The sequence below is a fragment of the Sipha flava genome, unplaced genomic scaffold, assembly GCF_003268045.1.
Source record: "Sipha flava isolate LNK unplaced genomic scaffold, YSA_version1 64_pilon_pilon, whole genome shotgun sequence".
Lineage (NCBI taxonomy): Eukaryota > Metazoa > Arthropoda > Insecta > Hemiptera > Aphididae > Sipha > Sipha flava.
This window is the reverse complement of record NW_020273604.1, coordinates 245539-265839: the sequence shown is the minus strand read 5'-3', so window position 1 is coordinate 265839 and position 20301 is coordinate 245539. Positions and strand designations below refer to the sequence as shown.

At 26.7% G+C, this 20301-nt stretch overlaps 6 protein-coding genes across 10 annotated transcripts; 2 read left to right on the top strand and 4 right to left on the bottom strand.

The window, feature by feature from the left end:
• Window positions 1–215: 215 nt before the first annotated feature.
• Window positions 216–2499, bottom strand: LOC112691537 (PP2C-like domain-containing protein CG9801). Its single transcript, XM_025565816.1, has 6 exons — window positions 2140–2499; window positions 1858–2069; window positions 1654–1770; window positions 1299–1591; window positions 699–1089; window positions 216–617 (listed from the first exon to the last, which is right to left on the bottom strand). The coding sequence occupies exons 1-6, from the start codon at window positions 2250–2252 to the stop codon at window positions 283–285; spliced, it is 1461 nt and encodes a 486-aa protein (XP_025421601.1). The 5' UTR covers window positions 2253–2499; the 3' UTR covers window positions 216–282.
• Window positions 2500–3940: 1441 nt separating this feature from the next.
• LOC112691583 (U6 snRNA-associated Sm-like protein LSm8) lies at window positions 3941–5671 on the bottom strand. Of its 2 annotated transcripts, none has more exons than XM_025565880.1 (5): window positions 5462–5671; window positions 5251–5324; window positions 4759–4799; window positions 4561–4688; window positions 3941–4235 (listed from the first exon to the last, which is right to left on the bottom strand). In XM_025565880.1, exons 2-5 carry the CDS (start codon window positions 5279–5281, stop codon window positions 4145–4147), a joined length of 291 nt encoding a protein of 96 aa, XP_025421665.1. In that variant the 5' UTR covers window positions 5282–5324; window positions 5462–5671; the 3' UTR covers window positions 3941–4144. The 2 variants fall into 2 exon arrangements, with proteins under 2 accessions (XP_025421665.1, XP_025421663.1); XM_025565878.1 differs by having other exon boundaries at window positions 5471–5671.
• A 218-nt stretch (window positions 5672–5889) lies between these two features.
• LOC112691582 (magnesium-dependent phosphatase 1-like) lies at window positions 5890–6899 on the top strand. The gene is made up of 4 exons (XM_025565877.1): window positions 5890–6009; window positions 6276–6336; window positions 6395–6610; window positions 6684–6899. The coding sequence occupies exons 1-4, from the start codon at window positions 5973–5975 to the stop codon at window positions 6853–6855; spliced, it is 486 nt and encodes a 161-aa protein (XP_025421662.1). The 5' UTR covers window positions 5890–5972; the 3' UTR covers window positions 6856–6899.
• Window positions 6900–7556: 657 nt separating this feature from the next.
• Window positions 7557–10089, bottom strand: LOC112691581 (ubiquinone biosynthesis monooxygenase COQ6, mitochondrial). The gene is made up of 11 exons (XM_025565876.1): window positions 9925–10089; window positions 9706–9853; window positions 9421–9635; window positions 9115–9366; window positions 8902–9018; window positions 8776–8844; window positions 8606–8716; window positions 8312–8541; window positions 8111–8226; window positions 7860–8041; window positions 7557–7791 (listed from the first exon to the last, which is right to left on the bottom strand). Exons 2-11 carry the CDS (start codon window positions 9830–9832, stop codon window positions 7753–7755), a joined length of 1458 nt encoding a protein of 485 aa, XP_025421661.1. The 5' UTR covers window positions 9833–9853; window positions 9925–10089; the 3' UTR covers window positions 7557–7752.
• A 188-nt stretch (window positions 10090–10277) lies between these two features.
• On the top strand, window positions 10278–15614 carry LOC112691540 (engulfment and cell motility protein 1). Of its 2 annotated transcripts, XM_025565820.1 has the most exons (9): window positions 10278–10592; window positions 10798–11270; window positions 11337–11881; window positions 12119–12328; window positions 12582–12827; window positions 12902–13180; window positions 13278–13453; window positions 13612–13748; window positions 15011–15180. In XM_025565820.1, the coding sequence occupies exons 2-9, from the start codon at window positions 10826–10828 to the stop codon at window positions 15178–15180; spliced, it is 2208 nt and encodes a 735-aa protein (XP_025421605.1). In that variant the 5' UTR covers window positions 10278–10592; window positions 10798–10825. The 2 variants fall into 2 exon arrangements, with proteins under 2 accessions (XP_025421605.1, XP_025421606.1); XM_025565821.1 differs by lacking the exon at window positions 10278–10592 and having other exon boundaries at window positions 10826–11270; window positions 15011–15614.
• A 727-nt stretch (window positions 15615–16341) lies between these two features.
• Window positions 16342–18770, bottom strand: LOC112691538 (metallophosphoesterase domain-containing protein 1). Of its 3 annotated transcripts, none has more exons than XM_025565817.1 (5): window positions 18114–18770; window positions 17577–17903; window positions 17110–17492; window positions 16791–17017; window positions 16342–16490 (listed from the first exon to the last, which is right to left on the bottom strand). In XM_025565817.1, the coding sequence occupies exons 2-5, from the start codon at window positions 17718–17720 to the stop codon at window positions 16357–16359; spliced, it is 888 nt and encodes a 295-aa protein (XP_025421602.1). In that variant the 5' UTR covers window positions 17721–17903; window positions 18114–18770; the 3' UTR covers window positions 16342–16356. The 3 variants fall into 3 exon arrangements, with proteins under 3 accessions (XP_025421602.1, XP_025421604.1, XP_025421603.1); XM_025565819.1 differs by lacking the exon at window positions 18114–18770 and adding an exon at window positions 18030–18093; XM_025565818.1 differs by lacking the exon at window positions 18114–18770 and adding an exon at window positions 17968–18056.
• Between the last annotated feature and the right edge of the window lie 1531 nt (window positions 18771–20301).

Here is a 20301-nt window from a genome sequence, read left to right as displayed (position 1 = left end):
ACTAATAGATTTTTGGTAAATTACTAAGTTTAAATGTAAGTATAAACTAGAAATATGTTTCACGTAGGTAATTATGTAAGTTACTTACTTGGTAAATGGTATCTACATATTTTATGTCAACATTTTTCTTATATTTCAGTATTTACTAATAAAATTGAAAACAATACCAATTTAATAATTCATTTTTAAAAATGTTTTTCAATAAAAATAACAAAACATAAAAATGAACAAAATAAACAAAAAATCAACAATAAAAAAATGTAGACGTGTAACATTTTTTAATTAATTCCTCTTTCCTGAACATACTTTGTAGGCAACTACTGTAGCATGATCTAATTTACCTGGTACACCAAACATTTTTCTAATAATCTCTTTTCGTCTTTGTTTGACTTCTCCCTGTGCTAAGGGTTTTCCGTTAGCATCTGCATATATTTCCATATCTTCTAATATACGACGTTTAGCTGCAGTTAATCTGGTCACAAAATCTAATAATAATGTCACTAAGTCTTTGGCTGTATCTACAGCTGGTCCTTTGCCAGATACTCCATTACGAATTAAATCTTCAGTTCTGAGAAGAGAAAGCTTGTGTCTCTGATAGGCTTCTACGTTGGGAAGTCCTATACTCATGTTTATGACAATTTAGTCAAAAGAATATATTATATTACATTAAAAAAAAATATATATATATATATACATACCAGTAAAATGCCCAACAACAGGATCTAAATTGTCTGATACACCATCTGAAGTAATAAAAACAATGTCATCTAAATCAACCTGTGTTATGGACAATGTTAAATTTGACAGTTCTGGATTATGCCCATCCACGGGACCTAATGCTCCCATAACATCCCTCATGTCTCTCATTCTATGAATATCATGTGAGCCTTGAGTGAGTTCTCTAACACCATACTTCGGGCTGTACACGTAACCCAAACTATCACCAACATTACAACAACAAGCTACATAATGATTATCAACTGTAGACGGAAGTACTACGATTGCTGTAAGTGTAGTCAAAGTCCCTTCTTCTTGTAATATCATATTATGGGCAGCGTGAAATGATCTCAGTAATGTAATAAGTACATCCTATAGTTGAAAAAATGTAATTAATTTAATTAAATTTAAAAAAAATGAATAGATAAAAATTGAACATAATTAAGTGACTAATTAAATTAGATAGTTAAAATACATTTTGCACGGAGGAATAATACTTCTTTTAAATATTCTGGATATTTATTTATTTTTTATATTTTGCCATTTAAAACTATTTAAAATTTAATAAATAAAATAGTTACTGTAGTGTTCTTCGGCACTTCTTTATTTATTGGAAATAATGTTTTGTTTAAATATTCCACACAACCATGAACAGCAGACCTAGCTGCTGTTCTTGACTTGACACCCCAATTAACGCCATCAGCTAATACCATAATTGCAGAATTTACTCTGGCAACAATTGCAAAACAATCAGCAATTGGATCACCAGTGTGACGATGTGTTATAGGATGCATTTCATATAAAGAACAACTTGCGCCATATGCATTTATATCTGAGACATTCCAATTTTCAACACCAGCTACTAATGGATGTCCTATAAATTATATAAATAATTAATAGAATAAAATAAATGTATTAATATGTATTAAAACATACTGAGCTTTTTTAAAATATTAGGTTTGGACTCGGAAATCAAAGTTTCATCAGTCATAGCTGATGCACCAACTTTCTTTTGTCCACTATCTGATGTACAAACTTTTTTTTCTCCATTATCTAACAGCAAAACAATATTGATTAAAATAAATCCTATAAAATAAGTAAAACACATAAGCCATATTTATTTTGTATAAAATAACTTGCCACATTCCTCTTCAAGATTATCAATAAAATTAATTTCTGGATCACTTGCTGACAAATGTTTTTCAGTTTGATTGACAGATACAAGACCACCATGAGGTCCAGTCAACGATGATATCACATCAAAGTTTTTAATGGTACCTAATTGCTGGGGTGGCACTTCTTGTGGCGTTCTCCCATGCAATATAACAGGTTCATACTTTTGAATACCATGGCTAAATTTTGAAAAAGAAAAACAAAGTGAAATTTCAATCAAATATTATCATTTAATTAAGAAATATTTACCCGCTTAAGTATTTTTTAATGAAACGATTTGAAGAATTTTCGTCATTTCTGGACTCAGATGGCGCAGAGAATTGTCTGAAAAATCCAGAGAATTTCTGCCTGAAGGATGGCATGTTTATATTATATTTATGGAGATTAAAATTTTAATTTCATAATTATAACGAATTATTTTGTTTATATAAACAAAAAGACAACAATTTTATAAAAAATTTTTCCCTCTCCGTTCATTAAAAATTGACTAGATAATAATTATCATTCCGTTTCAGTAAGCACTCACACTTATAGAATAATAATATTTTCGAACACAGGTAATGACTACTTAACAACTACTGAATGGTTCAATGGTATTCTTTATCAAACAGAATCTGATTAGACGATATACAAATACAATTGATATTATTCCTTATAAGAGTAGGGGTACTCAAAGTAGGCCATAAGCTGTAAACATTTGAAAACGTTTTATTATCAATTTAATTTATACCAGGAAAATATGTTTATGCATAGTCTTCCGATGAAGTTTGATGATTACTGAACGTCATTCGGTGTTATTAATACCAAATATTTTTTTCCACGAGATACGGAACAATTTATCGCCTTCAGTCATCAACAAATTATTAATTAAAACTGATGCAACGAAATATAAATACCATACTTGATATAATTCATTATTATGTTATTGAACCACTTGACTACCGACTAATTCAATTAGATTTGAAAACAAGAACAAAGTTTAGCGGTATTATATGTATAATGTATGTATTTCAACTTCTACCAATTCCTTAACTTGAAACTTATTCATACTGTTATTAAATTGAGTTATTTACGTTGTTTAAAATTTCTCCTCTAAAAGGAAACCTACTTCAGAGCTGGTATTTTATTCTCTCTTAAAAATTAATTTCACGAAAGTCTTAATCCCTACTAAAAATTGATTTTTACATTGCATTTTATTCAACTGACCTACTTCATTAGATCTATTTCTTACGTATGTACAGTTCTAAAGTACATATTAATGTACAGTAAAACACATTAAAATAATTATAAAATAAAAAACACTATTATTGACTAGATAACATTTTTAAATAAATAATTACCAAAGTACACATATTGATAGGAACTTTTAAATAGTTGAAAAATATCTCTAAGCTAAAAATAAAAATATAGTAGTCCATCAGTTTAAAAAAAAAAAATTATAATAGTAAAAATCAAAAGTTAAAAGACAATAGGTTAGGTTACATACCTTGTATGTAACCTAATCTATTGTATACATGGTATACTTGCAGGTGTTGCTTCCTCTACCACAAATTTTTTTCTGTTTTCAACTAAATATAGGTTTAGGAAATTCAAAAACATGTAATCAACATTTTACATGGTTCTATATATATATAGAAACATATTTCCAATTAATTTTGATTGTTTCAGATGATCCAAAAAATCAAACCTCTTCTTAATAACTTATAGTTAATATGAGTAATTTAATTTTCACATTATTTAATTAGAAATATAAGTAACATTAGAAAATGTTTAATACTCATAAAATATATATTTTTTTTAATAATCTTTGATATTGACAGTTTTCTTCTAAATTTAAAAAGTATTAATAAAATGTAAAATCAGTTACAGAATACAAATTTTGTTGAGACCCGTGTTTTTTTTAACTTAAATGATTATATCATAACTAAAAACATAGTTTTATATAAGGAAAAATATAATGTTATAACTTCAATCATACTATATTTTAACTTTGAAATAATGCAACTGTCTTAAATAACTTTTGTTACATATTATTTTTATCAACATAACTAAGTTTTTAGTACATACACATTACATCAATGAAAACAGTATTAGTGAAAATAGTGAAATACATGTTACTTTAGTCAAATAAAAAAACACAAATTTGTCCTTACATTTATATTACTATCATAATTATAATAGTAGCAGTAACTTAATATAAAAGAATCGATTTATTAAATCATTCATAATAAGTATGATAATTTTGATGAATTTCTTAAAATACAACTGATCCGATAGGTTCTGCTCTGATTGCACTCAAATCAATTGATGAATCCATTGTTTCATCTACTTCACCAATTATAGCTCTGAAACATTATAATTGTTTATCTACAATTATTTATAAGTAAAACATCTATATTATATTTTATGATAAATATATCTATTATTTTTAAATATAATATAATAAAAATTAATATTATAGTGAAAACTAAAATTAAAAATAATTTAATTATTATAGACAATTTAAGTTATGCCTTTTATTTGTAAATTAATTTGGAAATACTTTAAAATATTTCTATATGCCATTTTACATTTTATTCTTAATCTTAACAATTTTAAACAGAAGTTGTATAATTTGTAATTTTACAAATAGTTCACATTATTAATAACTAATACGTAAAAATAACTTACACATTGTCACCACGAATAAGATGTAAACCTAACACAATTTGTTCAACACCTTGATTTGGGCTGTAAACTCGTTCATGGCTGTCATCTAAAATTATATTTATAGTCTGATCGAATCCTTTAAGTGTTCCCTAAACATAAAACAAATTAATTGATTGTACAAAAATGCATATTATTAATTAAATTTAATAGTTTATTTACCACAAAGTTTCTGCCATCAGATGTTATAATAGAAACTGTATCTATTAATACAACAATAAGGATAATAATACATAATTTCAAAAAAAATTAATGCTCAGTTACTTATTTTGTTGTTTAAATATATTGACTTATCCTATATCAATAATATAATTATTATTTGGTTAATTTGAGTTAAAAGGAAATAACTTTTTTTTGGTAACATATATCTTCAACTCATATAATATTCAAAAAATTACTTTTTACAATTTTTCATTAGTTAAATAAAAAGGTAAAATAATAAAAAACAAAGTATATCTAGAAAAAATCATGTATATTTTATTTATTCCCACGTTCAAAGTGTCACTAGTTATCTTTAAATTAAACAACCACGACTTATCTACTAATAATATTGTTGTACTGTGTTAATATATATATTGTAATATTCATCATTTATATTTTCTTTCAATCATTAAATAACAATGTTATAATGCATTAGTTTCAATCAAAGGATACGGTTAACATAGCTCTCTAATCCCGAACTCATTGTATTTCTCAGAAATACAAAAAAATCTCAATTAGAATTGAAACTGTAAATAAAATAATTTTAAACAATAATTAATAATAATAACAATACACAAATCCTATAAGCAATAAACTTTTAAATTACAACACAATGTATTAACATAACAATTAAATTATATCAACTATGTGGATGATACTTTACTTCACTCACACAAATGGACGAAATGATTTGAGACGAAAAATAAATAAACCTTAGATATAAAATTAAAATAAGATCACGTTCACAAGAACATAATACGATAACTATTTTCTGAAATGCTTCAAACACAAAACATAATATTTCTAAATAGATACTTAGGTACTTAAAATCAAATCGCGGTTTACTTGTTTGCAGTGTTAGTGCGGTGATAAGAGTGATTACCATCGCTGTTATCACTGCAGTTGTATAAATATATACGTAAATCTTAAATCGTGCAGTACAGTAACTGCCTCCATAATATGTAATTATCACGATAATTACGAATATTTCAGAGGTCTTAAATTTACAAATTATTCAGAATGTAAATAATTTAATATAAGTGAATATTCTACAAAGTGTATCGTATTTTATATTCATTAAAGATACTAAACGTAAATAGTTTTTTATTTTAAACATTTTTTTAAACTTATAAGATTGTTATTACGATATTTTATTTTTTTATTGTCAATATTCAATGGAAGTGTTACCAAAGTTGATTGTATTTGATTTAGGTGGGTACTAGGTTATTTTATCTTACACGCTTTAGAAAATTTAACAAAAATTGATTTAATTTATGTTAATAATAAAATACAAGTTATCAATCCTTATTTAATTGCATTTAAAACATTTATTAGGGAATACAATTTTATCTGTTTTATTAATAATTTTTAATAAATTCATAATTATAAAGCTGATGTTATAAAACGAAAGAACATAAGTATAAATCAATTAACATAGGGTAGTACATTGTGTTTATAATACAATGTTTTTGTTACAGATTTAACTTTATGGCCATTTCGTACCGATCATTGTCAAAGACCTTTTAAACTTGTTTCTTTGTAATAAATTAAATATAAATATAAAAATTAAAATACCTACTAAACTTACAATTTACAGTGGCAGAATAAAAGATAATGATGGAAATGAATATGAATTGTATCCTGAAGTACTTGACATATTATCAGAGTTAAAAAAAAAAAATTATACATTAGCAATAGCATCAAGAATTGAAGATATTTCTACTGCTTATCTATTGCTAATTTATTTTAATATATCAGATTTTTTTAAGTTTAAAGAAATTTATCCTGGCTCGAAAATAATTCATTTTAAATGGTAAGAGTATTGTTTATAAAATATTTTGATTTTTTTAATTCTTAATTGATTATGATAATTGTAATTAATACAGGTTGAATTTGAAAAGCCACATACCTTATAGTCAAATGATATTTTTTGATGATGATAAACGTAATATTCATACTGTAGCTAAATTAGGAGTGCATTCATATCATTTGAAAGATAATAAAGGGATTTCACTTGAAAATGTACGTCAAATATTTAATTATAACATAATTAATTAATGTTTTTACTTTAAGTTATATCTATAAATAAACTTATTTTGAAAAAAAAAATGAATATAATATTAATGGTATTTTTACAAGATGTGCTACTTTAACCAAATATAATATATTTTTGTGATGTTACCCTCAAACGAATACAAATTGTTAATTATAAAATGTGAAATACAACAAAAGATACACGACATCTGGAATAGTCCCTCACCAAGAACTGGTGACCTAAAAAGTAGAGGACCAGCATATATATTGAGGGATGAGAAGACAGAAGGCAGTTGGATTTAATCACAGGTGGAGATCAGTCACCAGAGATTCTTCTAATTATGTCTGAATGTGCACTACCTAACCATTACAACTTAGAAGTTTATTGCTCCAAGTCCTCTATTACAAGTAGGAATGTACATTGGAATCTTTGTCTAGGCCCTTACACACTTTCTTGTTTTATTATATTATTAAGTTAAATAAAAACTAAAACTTCTTTATCATCAATATTGTATCATTCATTCAACAAGTCAACACCTAGGTCCCAACAGTATCTATCCATTACTTTTCACGACATCTTATACACCCTTGTAACATAAATCAATAGCAATGGTTACCTAAATTTACATACATGGAAAACCAGAATTATGTGTAAAAAAGTTTCTAATTATTTTTAAGCATGCATTGCATTTTTTATTGTGAAAAAAATAAAAGTTAATTATTATTTTTGTAAACATCTATCATACTTTTCCGTTCTATTTATTTGGTGTATATATATATATATTATACATAACATAAATATTTAACTATACATAAAGTAATTAGCTACTACTTACAATGTAACAAAAATAAAACAAATAGGTAAATATCAACATCAACAATATATGTTAAACCACATAATAAGACACATCATATATTCAATTATACAGGCAATCCAGATGCTTTATCACTCAACGCTTTCTGTTTAAAAATAAAATATTTAAGTAAATGCTTTATATTAATAATGATAATTTTTGTATTATACATACTTTCATCGATGAAGCTGATTGACAAAACGCAATACCTACATTGCGGATTAATGTCATAATAGCAGGTGGTATAAAATTGTTACTGCTACCATAAAGTTTTTGAATGCCATCAACACCCAACATAATAGGAACATTACGACGCTGTGCAGCGGTTTCATAATTTAAAAGTGCATTCAGGTCTCCTGAATGAAATAACATAAATATTTTTAATGTTGTTGTACAAATCAAGTACAAAAAGATCAAGTACACACCAATATCAGCGCCTGTCAATAATGATTTATTCAGTTGATCACTAAGTTCTATAACATCATTAAAACCTAAATTAACACCTTGACCAGCCAGAGGATGTATTCTATGTGCAGCATCACTAATAAAAAAAAAAATTAAAAAATCAAGCAAATTAATTAATTAAAAATCATACTATAGAAAATAAAGTGTAACTAGTCACTTACCCAACTAATGCAACACGCTGACCAACATACTGACAAGCATGACCAAAACCTAATGGAAAAGATCCTCTACTATTTTCTGTCACTCCAGTAATAATAGGTGGTACAGATTTAACTACTTTGTGTAATTCATTATTGTTGTTTGATTGGCTAAATTTACTTAATACTGTTGTCACCATTCGAACTACATCATCTGCTAAAAGCATACTACTTTTGTTCAATTCTTTTTCTTCCTAATCAATAAAACATAAATTATTAAAAATAATAATTAATAAATTTAATTGCATCAAAGATTACTGATAAAACATCATTTAAAGCTTGGATGAATTCATTGTCGTTCAAATTGATTAAACGTTGCGCCTCTTCAATACTAGTAGTCCATACTAGTGAACATATTTGATTATCCAACTACATTCAAGACATTGCATAATATTAATAAATTATAATATATTATATTAACAACTTACTGGTAATAAGGCAATTGGACCCAATTGAGCAAATTTTTGCCAAGCCACATGACCCTTGTAGATATCATCCTACAAAAGAGTTAAAATACTAATAACTTTCAATATTTCATAAGGTAAAAATTTTACTTCATCAGATTGTATGTTTAATGTCGCTACAATTGCGCGTTGCCCATACTCCCAACTAACATATTGTTGATCATTTATAGCAGAACGTACTTTTGAACCATATCCATCTGAGCCAATCTATAAATGTAACACATATAGTCGTACTCAATTCTAGAAGGGAATAGTAAACAAGATGTTGATAAAAAAATTGAAAAACTAATATATTCTACTCACTAAAAGACTAGTTTCATAGGTTGTCTCTGCATTAGCCACTTTTACTGTAGCCATTTCACTTGGTGTTTCTGGCAAATTGCATTGATTCACACGTGAATCGTAATGAACAGTTATATTTGGATCATCATGAATTTGTTTATATAGTGCACCAAGTATGTTGTCATTTTCAACAATATATGCCAAATCATTATCATTATTAAATGTTAAAACATTATTTGCGCCACCACTTTGACCTCCACCAGAATTCCAAATCTGAAATTTAGACATGATAACTATTTTGTTTTATTTTGTTTTTAAATAACTAACCCGCATTTCTTTAACTGCATTGCAACCTTTAATGTCTTCAATAATTTGCCAGGCTCCAACAGATTGTAAAAGTTGTACACTTGACTTACTTACAGCAGAAACCCTATTGCTATAAGACCTGTTTGGAGAATTTTTCTTTGTGTCTAGTGCATAATCTTTTTTTAAACCTCCTTCTAATAAAAGTATAGAAGCACCACACATTGACGGTTCTTGGGCTAAAAACACAAAAATTAGGAAATAAGTGATCAAGTAAGATATGATTGAAAAATCAGTAATAATAATTACATAATTTACTAGCCATGGCACAGCCAACCATACCACCACCAGCTATAATGACATCATAGTACTTTTTGTTTGAAGAAAGGGACGAGTATAATCGGACAGCAGATAATTTCATAGGCATCATGTTCATCTTTAAACGTCTTTAGCAAGACTATACGAAAATATAAATCAATAACAAGCAAACAAATATTTATACAATAATACTTCTCCAATAATACTCACAGCAAAAATTTTAAAATCTAAAACAATAGAAAAAAAGATTTGAATTACACGATTTTACGCAGCTTTTAACAATTGAACATGATGACAGTCATACATTTATATGTACTTAAACAACATTCGACTCAAAACTAAAACAATTATGCATAATAATAAAAAATTAATAGCCAAAATATCACAAAATAACTGATGTGTGATAAAAAATAATATTATTTAAAAATCGTACCTATTCTAACGTGAAATAGGTATTTCAACAGATAGCGTAAGATGTTTGATATGTTTTCTTCTGTTATCAATCAATTGAAAAAAAACTGTTATCTTATGATATAATCATCGTAATAAAAAATGTTTATTACTATCTATTTAATATATTTGTAATTTGTCCAAAAACCAATAGGTTTTAATTGTTGGATTATTGAATGTGTGACTACGGATGTAGTAATTAAATCGTCGAGTATTACTAATTAATGTTTATGACTTATCTGTCACAAAATATTTTCTTTTTCAATTTTAGTGTTCTTTATAAAACAAATTGGTGTTGATATTTTGAAGGTGTTAATAATCTACATTGTATTAAATTAATTTATTCAAATTCAACCTCAAATAAGCATCTAATAATGAATTTAGTTGTGTTCTAAAAATGATCTACAAACATTATTAACAAATTGTTGGTAAGTGATTGAAATTATTTTGGAGAAATAAAGGTTATTAAATATAATAATATATTTATTTTTAAATATCTTATAATTTATTTTTAAAATGAAACACCAATGCATAATTTAATATTTCATTGTAAATAATGAATTGGTAGATATTGTTTCAATAAAATCAATTATATTATAACTTATTAACTGTCTACTTGTTTATATTTTTCAGACATTAATTTTCTAGCATTATACATTTGATGAGTTTAAATAAATCAGACAAAATGCCTTCACTGGATTCAAATGTTGTTAAAATAGCGGTTGAAATGGAATCTGAAAATCCACAACTTAAAGAATTCAACCAAAAAATACCTTTATCAAACATAATTCAGGATCTGTGTAATGGCTGGGACTTGAATGATCCTGAACAATATGCATTAAAATTTTCTGAAAAAACCAATGAAAACTATGTTACTGAAAAAAATCGAAATGAAATTAAAAATGGTTCTGTATTAAGACTGGCATTTTCTCCTTCAAAGATTGCTTATGAAATATTGCAAACTCTTCATTCTGAAGGGTCTGATGATAAAAATGAAAGAACTACTGCTCTACAAAAGTTGGCCAAATGCAGTACTGACATAACATTTGCTCTTGAATTCATTAATAAACAAGGACTAGCTCTCATTATTAGTCTTATCGAAAGAGGTTTGATTACATTTAATTATTATTTATCTTCATTTAAATACTGACATGTAAATCATTTTTTTTCAGGTAAATGTCAAGGAGCAATGTTAGCTAGTGCATTAGCTTCATTTGTTGAGTTAATGGATCATGGGATTGTATCATGGGATATTTTAGAAACTCCATTCATTAATATGGTTGCCAGCTATGTTAATAATCAAACATCCAGGCCTCAAGAAGCAAAAGTTGTTCAATCTTCATTATCTATATTAGAAAGTATTGTTTTAAATAGTTCTGCTAAGTATGGTCAAGTAGAAAAAGAAGTAGGATTTCCAAACCTAGTATTACGGCTTGAAAATCAAAACCCCATTATACAGCAAAATGCCCTTTCTTTGATTAATGCTTTATTTTTGAAAGCTGATCCAGCTAAACGAAAAATTATTGCTAGCACTTTGTGTTCTAAACAAGTTCGTAATGTTATACTACAAAATATCATACAAACATCATCTGATGAAGTTGGGTCTGAAATGGCTCATCAGCTTTATGTTATGCAAACATTGTGCTTTGGATTGCTCGAAGAAAGAATGAATACCAAAATGGACCCACAGGATCAAGATGCTCATGAAAAAATTAAGGTGCTATTAAATAACTATTTTTATGAACTATTAGGCAGATATCTAAAAATTAGACCAAGGCTAACCTTCATTAATAAATTTATTCTATATCTCTATCTGATTAATTACATTTCTATAATTACTTGTTTAGTTTGATTTTTAATTAAATTACAAATATTTTATATTATTTTTAAATATTTCACTAAAAGTAATTATTAAAATTGTTTTTTTTATTAAATAATTAAATTATAATTTTAGGAGTTACGTAAAATTGCATTTGAATTGGATACAATTAGCGGTGGAGATGCTAATCGACGACAACTTGGACCTTTCACAAAAGATTATAAAAAGTTGGGCTTTAAGTATGATATAAACCCTGCACTGGATTTTACTGAAACTCCACCCGGAATGTTAGCTTTAGATTGTATGGTGTATTTTGCCCGTAACCATGTTGATGCTTACACAAAAGTAAGAACTATACTCTATTCAAGGTAATAGTACACTAGGTGACTGACAAAAACATTTTGTATCCATGCATACTTTACCTACAACTGATTATTGAAAATGCTGTCTCTAATTACCTACTCATAGCTCAGTACCACCATTGAACTATCATTACCTATCGTTTGCACCCAAACTGGTGTATTCTCAACTTAAATAGAGTATATAAACTTATTAAAAATGATAAAATATTAATATTGGCTCTTTATAAACTAATTAGGTTGTTCTTGAAAATTCATGTCGAGCAGATGAACATGAATGTCCTTTTGGTCGATCTTCCATAGAATTAGTACGCTTACTTTGTAATATACTTAGAATTGGTGAACTTCCAAGTGAACAAACTACTACATACCATCAAATATTTTTTAGCCATGATCATCCTTTCCATGAATTATATTGTGTTTGTATTGTTTTACTGAATAAAACGTGGAAAGAAATGAGAGCAACAACAGAGGATTTTGTAAAAGTAAAACTTAATTCTTTTATTCTGTCTTAGAACATCCTATTTCAATATTATCATATTTATTATTTTACTTGTAGGTATTAAGTGTAGTTCGGGAACAAATAACTAGAGCTCTAGGTTCGCAGCCAGCTAATTTAGAAAAGTTACGACAAAAGTTATACACTCTTACTTACTCTGAAATTACTAATTTATGGCAACAAGAACGTACTTCAAGAGAACAATGGGAAAGCCATGCACGTCCTATAGTACAACTTAAAGAATTGGTTACACCAGAAATTGTACAACTTATCAAAAAACAAAGACTTAATTACATGGTTGATGGCACAAGATTTACTAAATATTCTCAACGCGGACAGGTTAATTTTCCATTAAATATATTATTATCAATAAGCCAAATAAATTTTAATTATATTTTTAGACAAAATTCTCTATTTTATAATTTTTTTTTTTCAGAGAGTAAAAGATAAGTTTTGGTTTGTAAGGCTATCTCAAAACCATAAAGTTCTTCATTATGGTGATTGTGATGATAAAAGTGTCCCTACCATTGAAGAACTTCCAAATAAGTTGGGAGTAGTTGATATTAAAGCATTACTTACTGGTAAAGACTGTCCTCATATGAAAGAAGCCAAGTAAATTGATGAATATTAAATATTATTTTATTTTAAGAATATCAACCTATATAAGTGTTATCTAACACCTATATAATAATAAGATCAGCTAAATAAAAAATACTTTTATGAAAATACATTTCTTTGTTTGATTCCATGGTTTTATTTCATTTTTATAGGAGTCGAAAATCTACATCAACACAACAACTTGCTTTTTCTTTGACTTTAGATTCTGCAGAAATGACTCCCCTTCATTTTGTCGCTCCAGATGACATGGTTTATGATTATTGGGTTGATGGAATAAATGCATTACTAGGTGAATAAAATTATATATTTAGTAACTATAAAAGTTACATATAAAGTTCCTTAAATTAATATTTGTTAAAACTGTTTCTTTTTTAATTTTATAAGTAATAAGTAGGGCTTGGATTTTAAAGCACAATAAATAATAAAAATAATATAAAATTGTTTGAAAAAAGCAAAAAAATAAGCTTAAACAATAATTAAATTAAATAAAAAAATTGAATAGAAAAAAATTGAAAAATTAATTATTAAATTAACTATCATACATGTATTTAAATTTTCATTTGTAAAACTGACTCTATTAACAGACAAAAGGTTTTTGTACATCAAAAATAAATACTTCACATTTACTGAAGTGATTGGTGCATACTTCATAAGGGCTGTTTCATTTAAATAAAACTCACCATAATCAATATTTCATGTGAAACTTCACAGAATGTTGTTAATATCTTGTAATTGTTTCCCAGCTCTTGTTTTTTGAAAAAACACAATTTAATTTACCGAACATTTTTAATAATTGAAATGGTTGATGTTATGACCTACTCGCTGTAGTAACATTACGATTAACCAAACATTTGATACAGTTAATAATCAAACCGATAAACAAAAACAAAATTAGAACCTCTCACATCCAATAGAAACTTTTACTTACGAGGAGTAAATTATTATGTTAAATTGATATAAATAACCTACTGTTATACATAATTAAGAAGCGTACTTTTACATTTCTTATTATTAATTAAATATAAAATTTTTATTATTATACCACAAAAAACATATTAAAATTCCATAGCTAGAATAATTGCAAAACAACCGAAAAAAGGAGAAAAATATTAGTTTATTTAGAATTAGAGTGACATGGAAAGAATTTATGTATAAAAAATAGCATACACTTTAAAATCTGAGCCCTAGTAATAAGTGTTTCATATTAGATGTTTTTACAAATGTATCGTTTTGTATATATAATTTTAATAAATAACCTATCAATTTAAAAAAAAACATTTATTAATATGTAAAATATTAATCAAATAATAGTTCATATATAAATGTGTTCCATTAATTTAGTCCATTAACTTAAAATATATTTGAAATATTTAATAACGAATGGTTTAATGAATTTTAATTTTTCTAAAATACAAATTATCATAGCGTTAGCGAGTGATAATCATGTTTTTAAAAATTTAATTCTAAAAATAGTGGCATAGAACAAATTTACATATTACGATTATTCACAAGTAGGAATTAATTCCATTAAATAATCAAATGATTGTTTAGGAAACAAAATGACAAGTAAAGAAGCGGAAAATGATTTGGAAACATTATTGTCAATGGAAATAAAGCTTAGACTTTTAGATGCAGAAGGGGTTGGTGTAGATATTCCTCAAGATCCACCTCCTGTGCCCAGTGATCCACCAAATTACGAATTTTGTTATGATTTTAAATGAAATTTTTAAAAACTATTTCATAATTGATATGTAAATGTGTATAAATTAAGCTATTTAATATCTTTTAGTATTGGAGTGGTCCCACATATTATAACCATAACCACTAGTTCTAGCTTTAATTATGATTTACGCAGTTGTATGTTTGGTCGTACTACCATATTATTTTGTGGTACTACACAGATATTAACAATAAAATTCAATTTGCTGTCAACAAGAACATTATATGAATCAAAACTGTTAGAGTGCAGTGTGTGGAATATTTTGATCTAAATAGGGGAAATATATTTTTATATTTAATTTGTGTCTTATACTAGTTAATTAGTATTTAAAATTATTTCCATTACTGACATTTATAGTAGTGTTCGTGAATAAATTTATTATTTTTTTATACTCATTCTAGTCTGTACAATTGAAAATATATTTATTTATTATAATTTACCAGTCTGAATTATTTTTAATTTATTTTTAGAGCATAAGTTCAATTGAATTTTCACAATCTTTCATTAGTGCTGCAAAAAGTAAAAATAGATTATGAGCTATGATACTCAATGAATTGATTATATACAATAAATATTTATTTTTAAGTTACCTATGTATAAATAAAAAAATGTATTGTACAAGTACTTTAGTTTTAATGTTTTATATAATTAACTAAAATAAATATTATTTTTGAGTCAAGCTTAGTTAGCCATAAATATTATTATATAAGTCATACAAATGTATGTCATGAAAGTTTTTTTTGTACTTGTGTTGATAAGAAATATATATATATATTCATTAGTGTAGAAAACATTTTAATTGTACTATATTAATTGTGAACCTTTATATACTACTATTACTATGACTTATTTAACCCCCTTTGACTAAATTATACTTTTTAAATAAGATTCCCTTTTAATATTAAATAATATTAACTCTAGTTATATATATATAAAAAAAGAGTACCTCAAATTATTAAAAATTTATGAAATTTAAAGATTTTAATATTAAAGATAATATATAATTACTTTAATCATTATTAATAACTTAGATACTTGCTTAAATTGTAGAAGAAAATGACAATACATTTTAAAGTTTCTTAAAAAGGTTATTATAAAAGTCACTAAAAAATATTTATTTTAAATAATAACAAACCTAAAACAAAAATAAATAATATAGAATATAAAATAAAAATTATTATTTTGAAGTTTTGGTAAAACCTTCTGGTAACGCTATATCAAAAATAATTGGGTGATTAACTGGTAAATATTGTAAATTACAACTTGATGCATTAATGTATATTATCTTTCCATCTGTAGTGATTCCATAATCTGAAATTAAAAAATGTACATATTTACATAACTATTTAATGTCACTCGTGTCAGTAATTTTAATATCAGTAACTTATGCTAAGCAAATTTATTAATATATTAAAATAAATTGTATGAACATATCACATGTATGCATTTATTATTAACACTAAAAATTTATAATTATTAATCAATTGTCTGTCCATTGTATGAAAATGAATACTATGAACATTCACAAAAACATATTAGTTAGATCTTAAATTATAAAAAATTTTTAGACAAAACAAAAATAAACTGTTAACAGTAAGTTAAAAATAATACCTTCGTGTACATGTCCAAAAATATGATATTTTGGAACCACTCTATTCTGGACAGTAGATAGAAGCTCTACACATCCTGCTCTTATACCAGAATAACAGTGATCTCCATGACCTAATGGTGGACTATGTGTCACAAGTATATCAATCCCTTCAGGTATTTTATTCCATTTGTCTAGACATGCTTGACCACGAGGAATATTAAATGCCCATCCACCATATACTGGTTGCCTGTAAAAACATACTTTTTAAATACTAGAAAAACGTTCAAAAAACAGAAAAATGTATAAAAAATGAACACACAACATTTTTATTATTCTTACCACGGAGAACCATAAATTTTCAGTCCAAAACACTCTGTCATAGAATCTTCTAAGTATATACAGTTGGTCAAATATTTCTTATTGTCTTTCTGCTGGATTACAGTACTAATAAGATCGTATTCATATCCGAGAGAAGAAGTACTTATACCGTCTTCCATGATTGGATGTGTGAATTTAGGATCAAAACTAAGCTCATGATTACCAGCAATCACTATTTTGTAAGTGTGAGGCAACTGACTGAGCCACTCATTGAACTGTTTGATTTCTTTCATTTCTCCGCAGCTGGTGAAATCTCCTGCATGGATAAATATGTCTCCATGAGGAATTTCATACTTCATCAGATGTGTTTTTGAATGGGTATCACTCATGCACACAACTCTAACCTATTTACATACACACATAACGTACATAATAGGGAATTCTGTAGTGCTAATTAGATTAAAGTACTGAGTAAAACGAAGACATACTTTGTTATCATTTACCGGACCCTTGGGCAATGGAGGCTGTATTTTCAAGACCTTCTGAGAATTTTTAATGCAATTCCAAGCCATTGTTGGGTCATTAGTCAAGGGGTGCACTACCACAGACTTATCTTTCAAAGAACAATTCATGTTATATTCTGTTCCGTTACAACAGTTGAAGCAGGAAGGTCACAGTTAAGCACAGGCACTGAAGTTCAAACTATATCAGTAGTTCAGTCAAGTAGCAGAAGGTTTAGTAGTTTAAGTATCTGGATATTGATGCATTAGTGAGCACTGCAGCTGCTGCATACTTTTAGTAGAATGGTGACTGGGCTACAAAAATTGAACAAAAACAATTAAATATATTTAAACAATATAACTAAATTAATTTACTAACTAAAAACAATCAGTTTGCACACGTTTAGTTGCTAAATTACTCGTTACTTGTCTACTACTTACAAAACGTCAACTATACTATACTATACTATAGACAACTGAAGCATTATCCACTTGCTGCGCGAACAGAAAAACTCAATTACTTACCTTTGTCAAGACGACTTGTATGGTTGCCCATGCTCGTGCAAAAAATAACAATATATTATAATTCGATAAATTTTATTGTTTTGCCAATCCGATCACAGAATAAGGATTACATAAACAATATTCTTATGTTTTGATACTTCAAGTTTAATGCATTCAACCAAGATAAAAGATCGTGAATAATTAAACTCGCGGATAGAGATAACAAACACACTGAGTAGATATTATAATGATTTTTTAAGAAAAACACGATATAAGAATTATTAAAATGCACATTTTAATATTTATCTTGCCGGTAAGTGTTTATCGGACGAATTGTTTTCACATGACGACATATGTTTATCTTACTATACGTAATTTGGGAATACCTACTGTAAAGAATTTTTAAAAATTACAATTTCTATTGCGAATGCAATGTTGTTTAAAATCGTACAAAAATTGTATTAAAAACGCATAAAATCAAGTATGAAATTAGTTAATTGCTCGTACATAACAAAAAAATGTTCCATGTACATCAATATTTAGTACAATTGGATGTCCTCGATTGGTTCAAGTAGAGTGATGTATTACAAAAAAAAAATTGTGGGTAACCGAGTAACTAAACGCTTTTCACACGTGGATAGTTGAGAATACATCTACCATAAAGTGAATATAAATATCGGTAGAAGGTACTATAGGTAATGTACTTCGTACTTGATTTCATGTTTATATATGATTTTAACTCTATAGATTTTGTTCTCGTACCTATCTAAAAAATTTAATATGCTTACGGAATTACACTGAACGGTACACACGTGTCTTATTGTATTTTTAGTGAGAACACGCAAAATAGAAATGTGTATAGGCACCATTACATACCTCTGACTAAACGTCACATTGTCATTTGGCTCAGAACCGAGTACGTCTAGACCAAGTTAATTTATAGTTAAATCATGCCATGGCAATACCGTGGATGATTTCAACATTATTGGAGGAGAAAGAAAGGAAATTTATCCTCAAATTATATTTTCGAATCAAACTGCCCTTCGATCCAGCCTATGGTTTTTAATTTAAAATATACTCAGTATGTGTTAATAATGTTCACAAATTAAAAATAATTCCAAAGCCCATAATATAATAGCAAGTACGATTCGTAGAATAATGTTCATTTCTAAATTATATAGTAGTTATAAAGATGAAAAAATTAAGCTGTTTTTGAATATTAATTCAAAACTTTTTTTCGTGTAGGTACGAGCGGTATTTTGCACAGTTGAACTTTTTATATGTATACCGTGAATACTTATTCTTATTTAAAATAATTTTTATGGACTATCGGCGTTGTAAGGGATGAACTTCCCGTTTTTCCATCTTTATTTGTAGAGCTACGTTTTCTCGATCTTTAGACCAAACGCAACGCCAAACGCATTGTCACTAGGTACACGCATTTTACATATGACCGTTTTTCTACTTACGTTTAATGCAGTGCGTCGGTAAATGACGCATTGCGTCCAGATGCACTACAAATCTGAACTAGTGCTGTCCTACGTCTACACATTAAAAATGTGCAAAAAATTTGTGTTTTCATCAACCGAGGATGAAATATTGAATTAGTTAAACAAAATAGAGAGATATTTGACGGTTTTCATCCTAAACACAAAATTATTTATCTAAAAGAAAAATTTGGAAACACATTTCAGAAAAAGTCAATATAGATATATTCAAAATATATTAACACTAATTAATTAAAATTGTATTTAAATATTATATTTTCCAGTTAGATTACTAAATGTATATTATTTAAAGTAGTTACTTAACTTATATTAAAATGATTTTAATTTTATTTATAAATGCAATAAAATGCAAATTTTTTAACATATGGAAATTTAAAGAGTTAATTTTTTTTGTAGATAAAGATTGTAATAAAAGATGTTGGAACATCAAGGATACATATATAAAACAGAAAAAAAACTTTAACGGGGTAATAGGGTTGGCTGCTTCTAATAAATTTAATAGGACATAGTTACATTTATCGTTTAGGTATCGATTCAGTTGAATATGAAAAAAAGTACCTATTGAAAATTTATATATTTTATTTAATAAATTGTACGAGGATTGTAAACTGCACCCAATATACAAGTTAACATAAAATCATATATGAAGGAAGCGCACGATTTTTTATCAGTGGAATATGGTGATAAGTAAACTGCGCCCG

Coding starts and splice junctions, on each gene's coding strand:
- LOC112691537 (XM_025565816.1), bottom strand. CDS start 2,252: ATGCCATCCTTCAGGCAGAAATTCTCTGGATTTTTCAGACAATTCTCT. Junction 1,771..1,857: donor TAATCTTGAAGAGGAATGTG/GCAAGTTATTTT, acceptor TTTTGCTGTTAG/ATAATGGAGAAAAAAAAGTT. Junction 1,090..1,298: donor AAGTGCCGAAGAACACTACA/GTAACTATTTTA, acceptor TTTCAACTATAG/GATGTACTTATTACATTACT.
- LOC112691583 (XM_025565880.1), bottom strand. CDS start 5,281: ATGAGTTCGGGATTAGAGAGCTATGTTAACC. Junction 4,800..5,250: donor ATTAGAGAGCTATGTTAACC/GTATCCTTTGAT, acceptor TTGTATTAATAG/ATACAGTTTCTATTATAACA. Junction 4,689..4,758: donor CTGATGGCAGAAACTTTGTG/GTAAATAAACTA, acceptor TTTTATGTTTAG/GGAACACTTAAAGGATTCGA.
- LOC112691582 (XM_025565877.1), top strand. CDS start 5,973: ATGGAAGTGTTACCAAAGTTGATTGTATTTGATTTAG. Junction 6,337..6,394: donor CCTTTTAAACTTGTTTCTTT/GTAATAAATTAA, acceptor TACAATTTACAG/TGGCAGAATAAAAGATAATG. Junction 6,611..6,683: donor AAAATAATTCATTTTAAATG/GTAAGAGTATTG, acceptor TAATTAATACAG/GTTGAATTTGAAAAGCCACA.
- LOC112691581 (XM_025565876.1), bottom strand. CDS start 9,832: ATGAACATGATGCCTATGAAATTATCTGCTGTCCGATTATACTCGTCC. Junction 8,845..8,901: donor TAAACATACAATCTGATGAA/GTAAAATTTTTA, acceptor ACTCTTTTGTAG/GATGATATCTACAAGGGTCA. Junction 8,227..8,311: donor CAGCGTGTTGCATTAGTTGG/GTAAGTGACTAG, acceptor TTTTTTTATTAG/TGATGCTGCACATAGAATAC.
- LOC112691540 (XM_025565821.1), top strand. CDS start 10,826: ATGAGTTTAAATAAATCAGACAAAATGCCTTCACTGGATTCAAATGTT. Junction 11,882..12,118: donor ATGCTCATGAAAAAATTAAG/GTGCTATTAAAT, acceptor TTATAATTTTAG/GAGTTACGTAAAATTGCATT. Junction 12,329..12,581: donor ATGTTGATGCTTACACAAAA/GTAAGAACTATA, acceptor TAAACTAATTAG/GTTGTTCTTGAAAATTCATG.
- LOC112691538 (XM_025565817.1), bottom strand. CDS start 17,720: ATGAATTGTTCTTTGAAAGATAAGTCTGTGGTAGTGCACCCCTTGACT. Junction 17,493..17,576: donor GTCCGGTAAATGATAACAAA/GTATGTCTTCGT, acceptor GTATGTAAATAG/GTTAGAGTTGTGTGCATGAG. Junction 16,491..16,790: donor TTTTGGACATGTACACGAAG/GTATTATTTTTA, acceptor TTTTAATTTCAG/ATTATGGAATCACTACAGAT.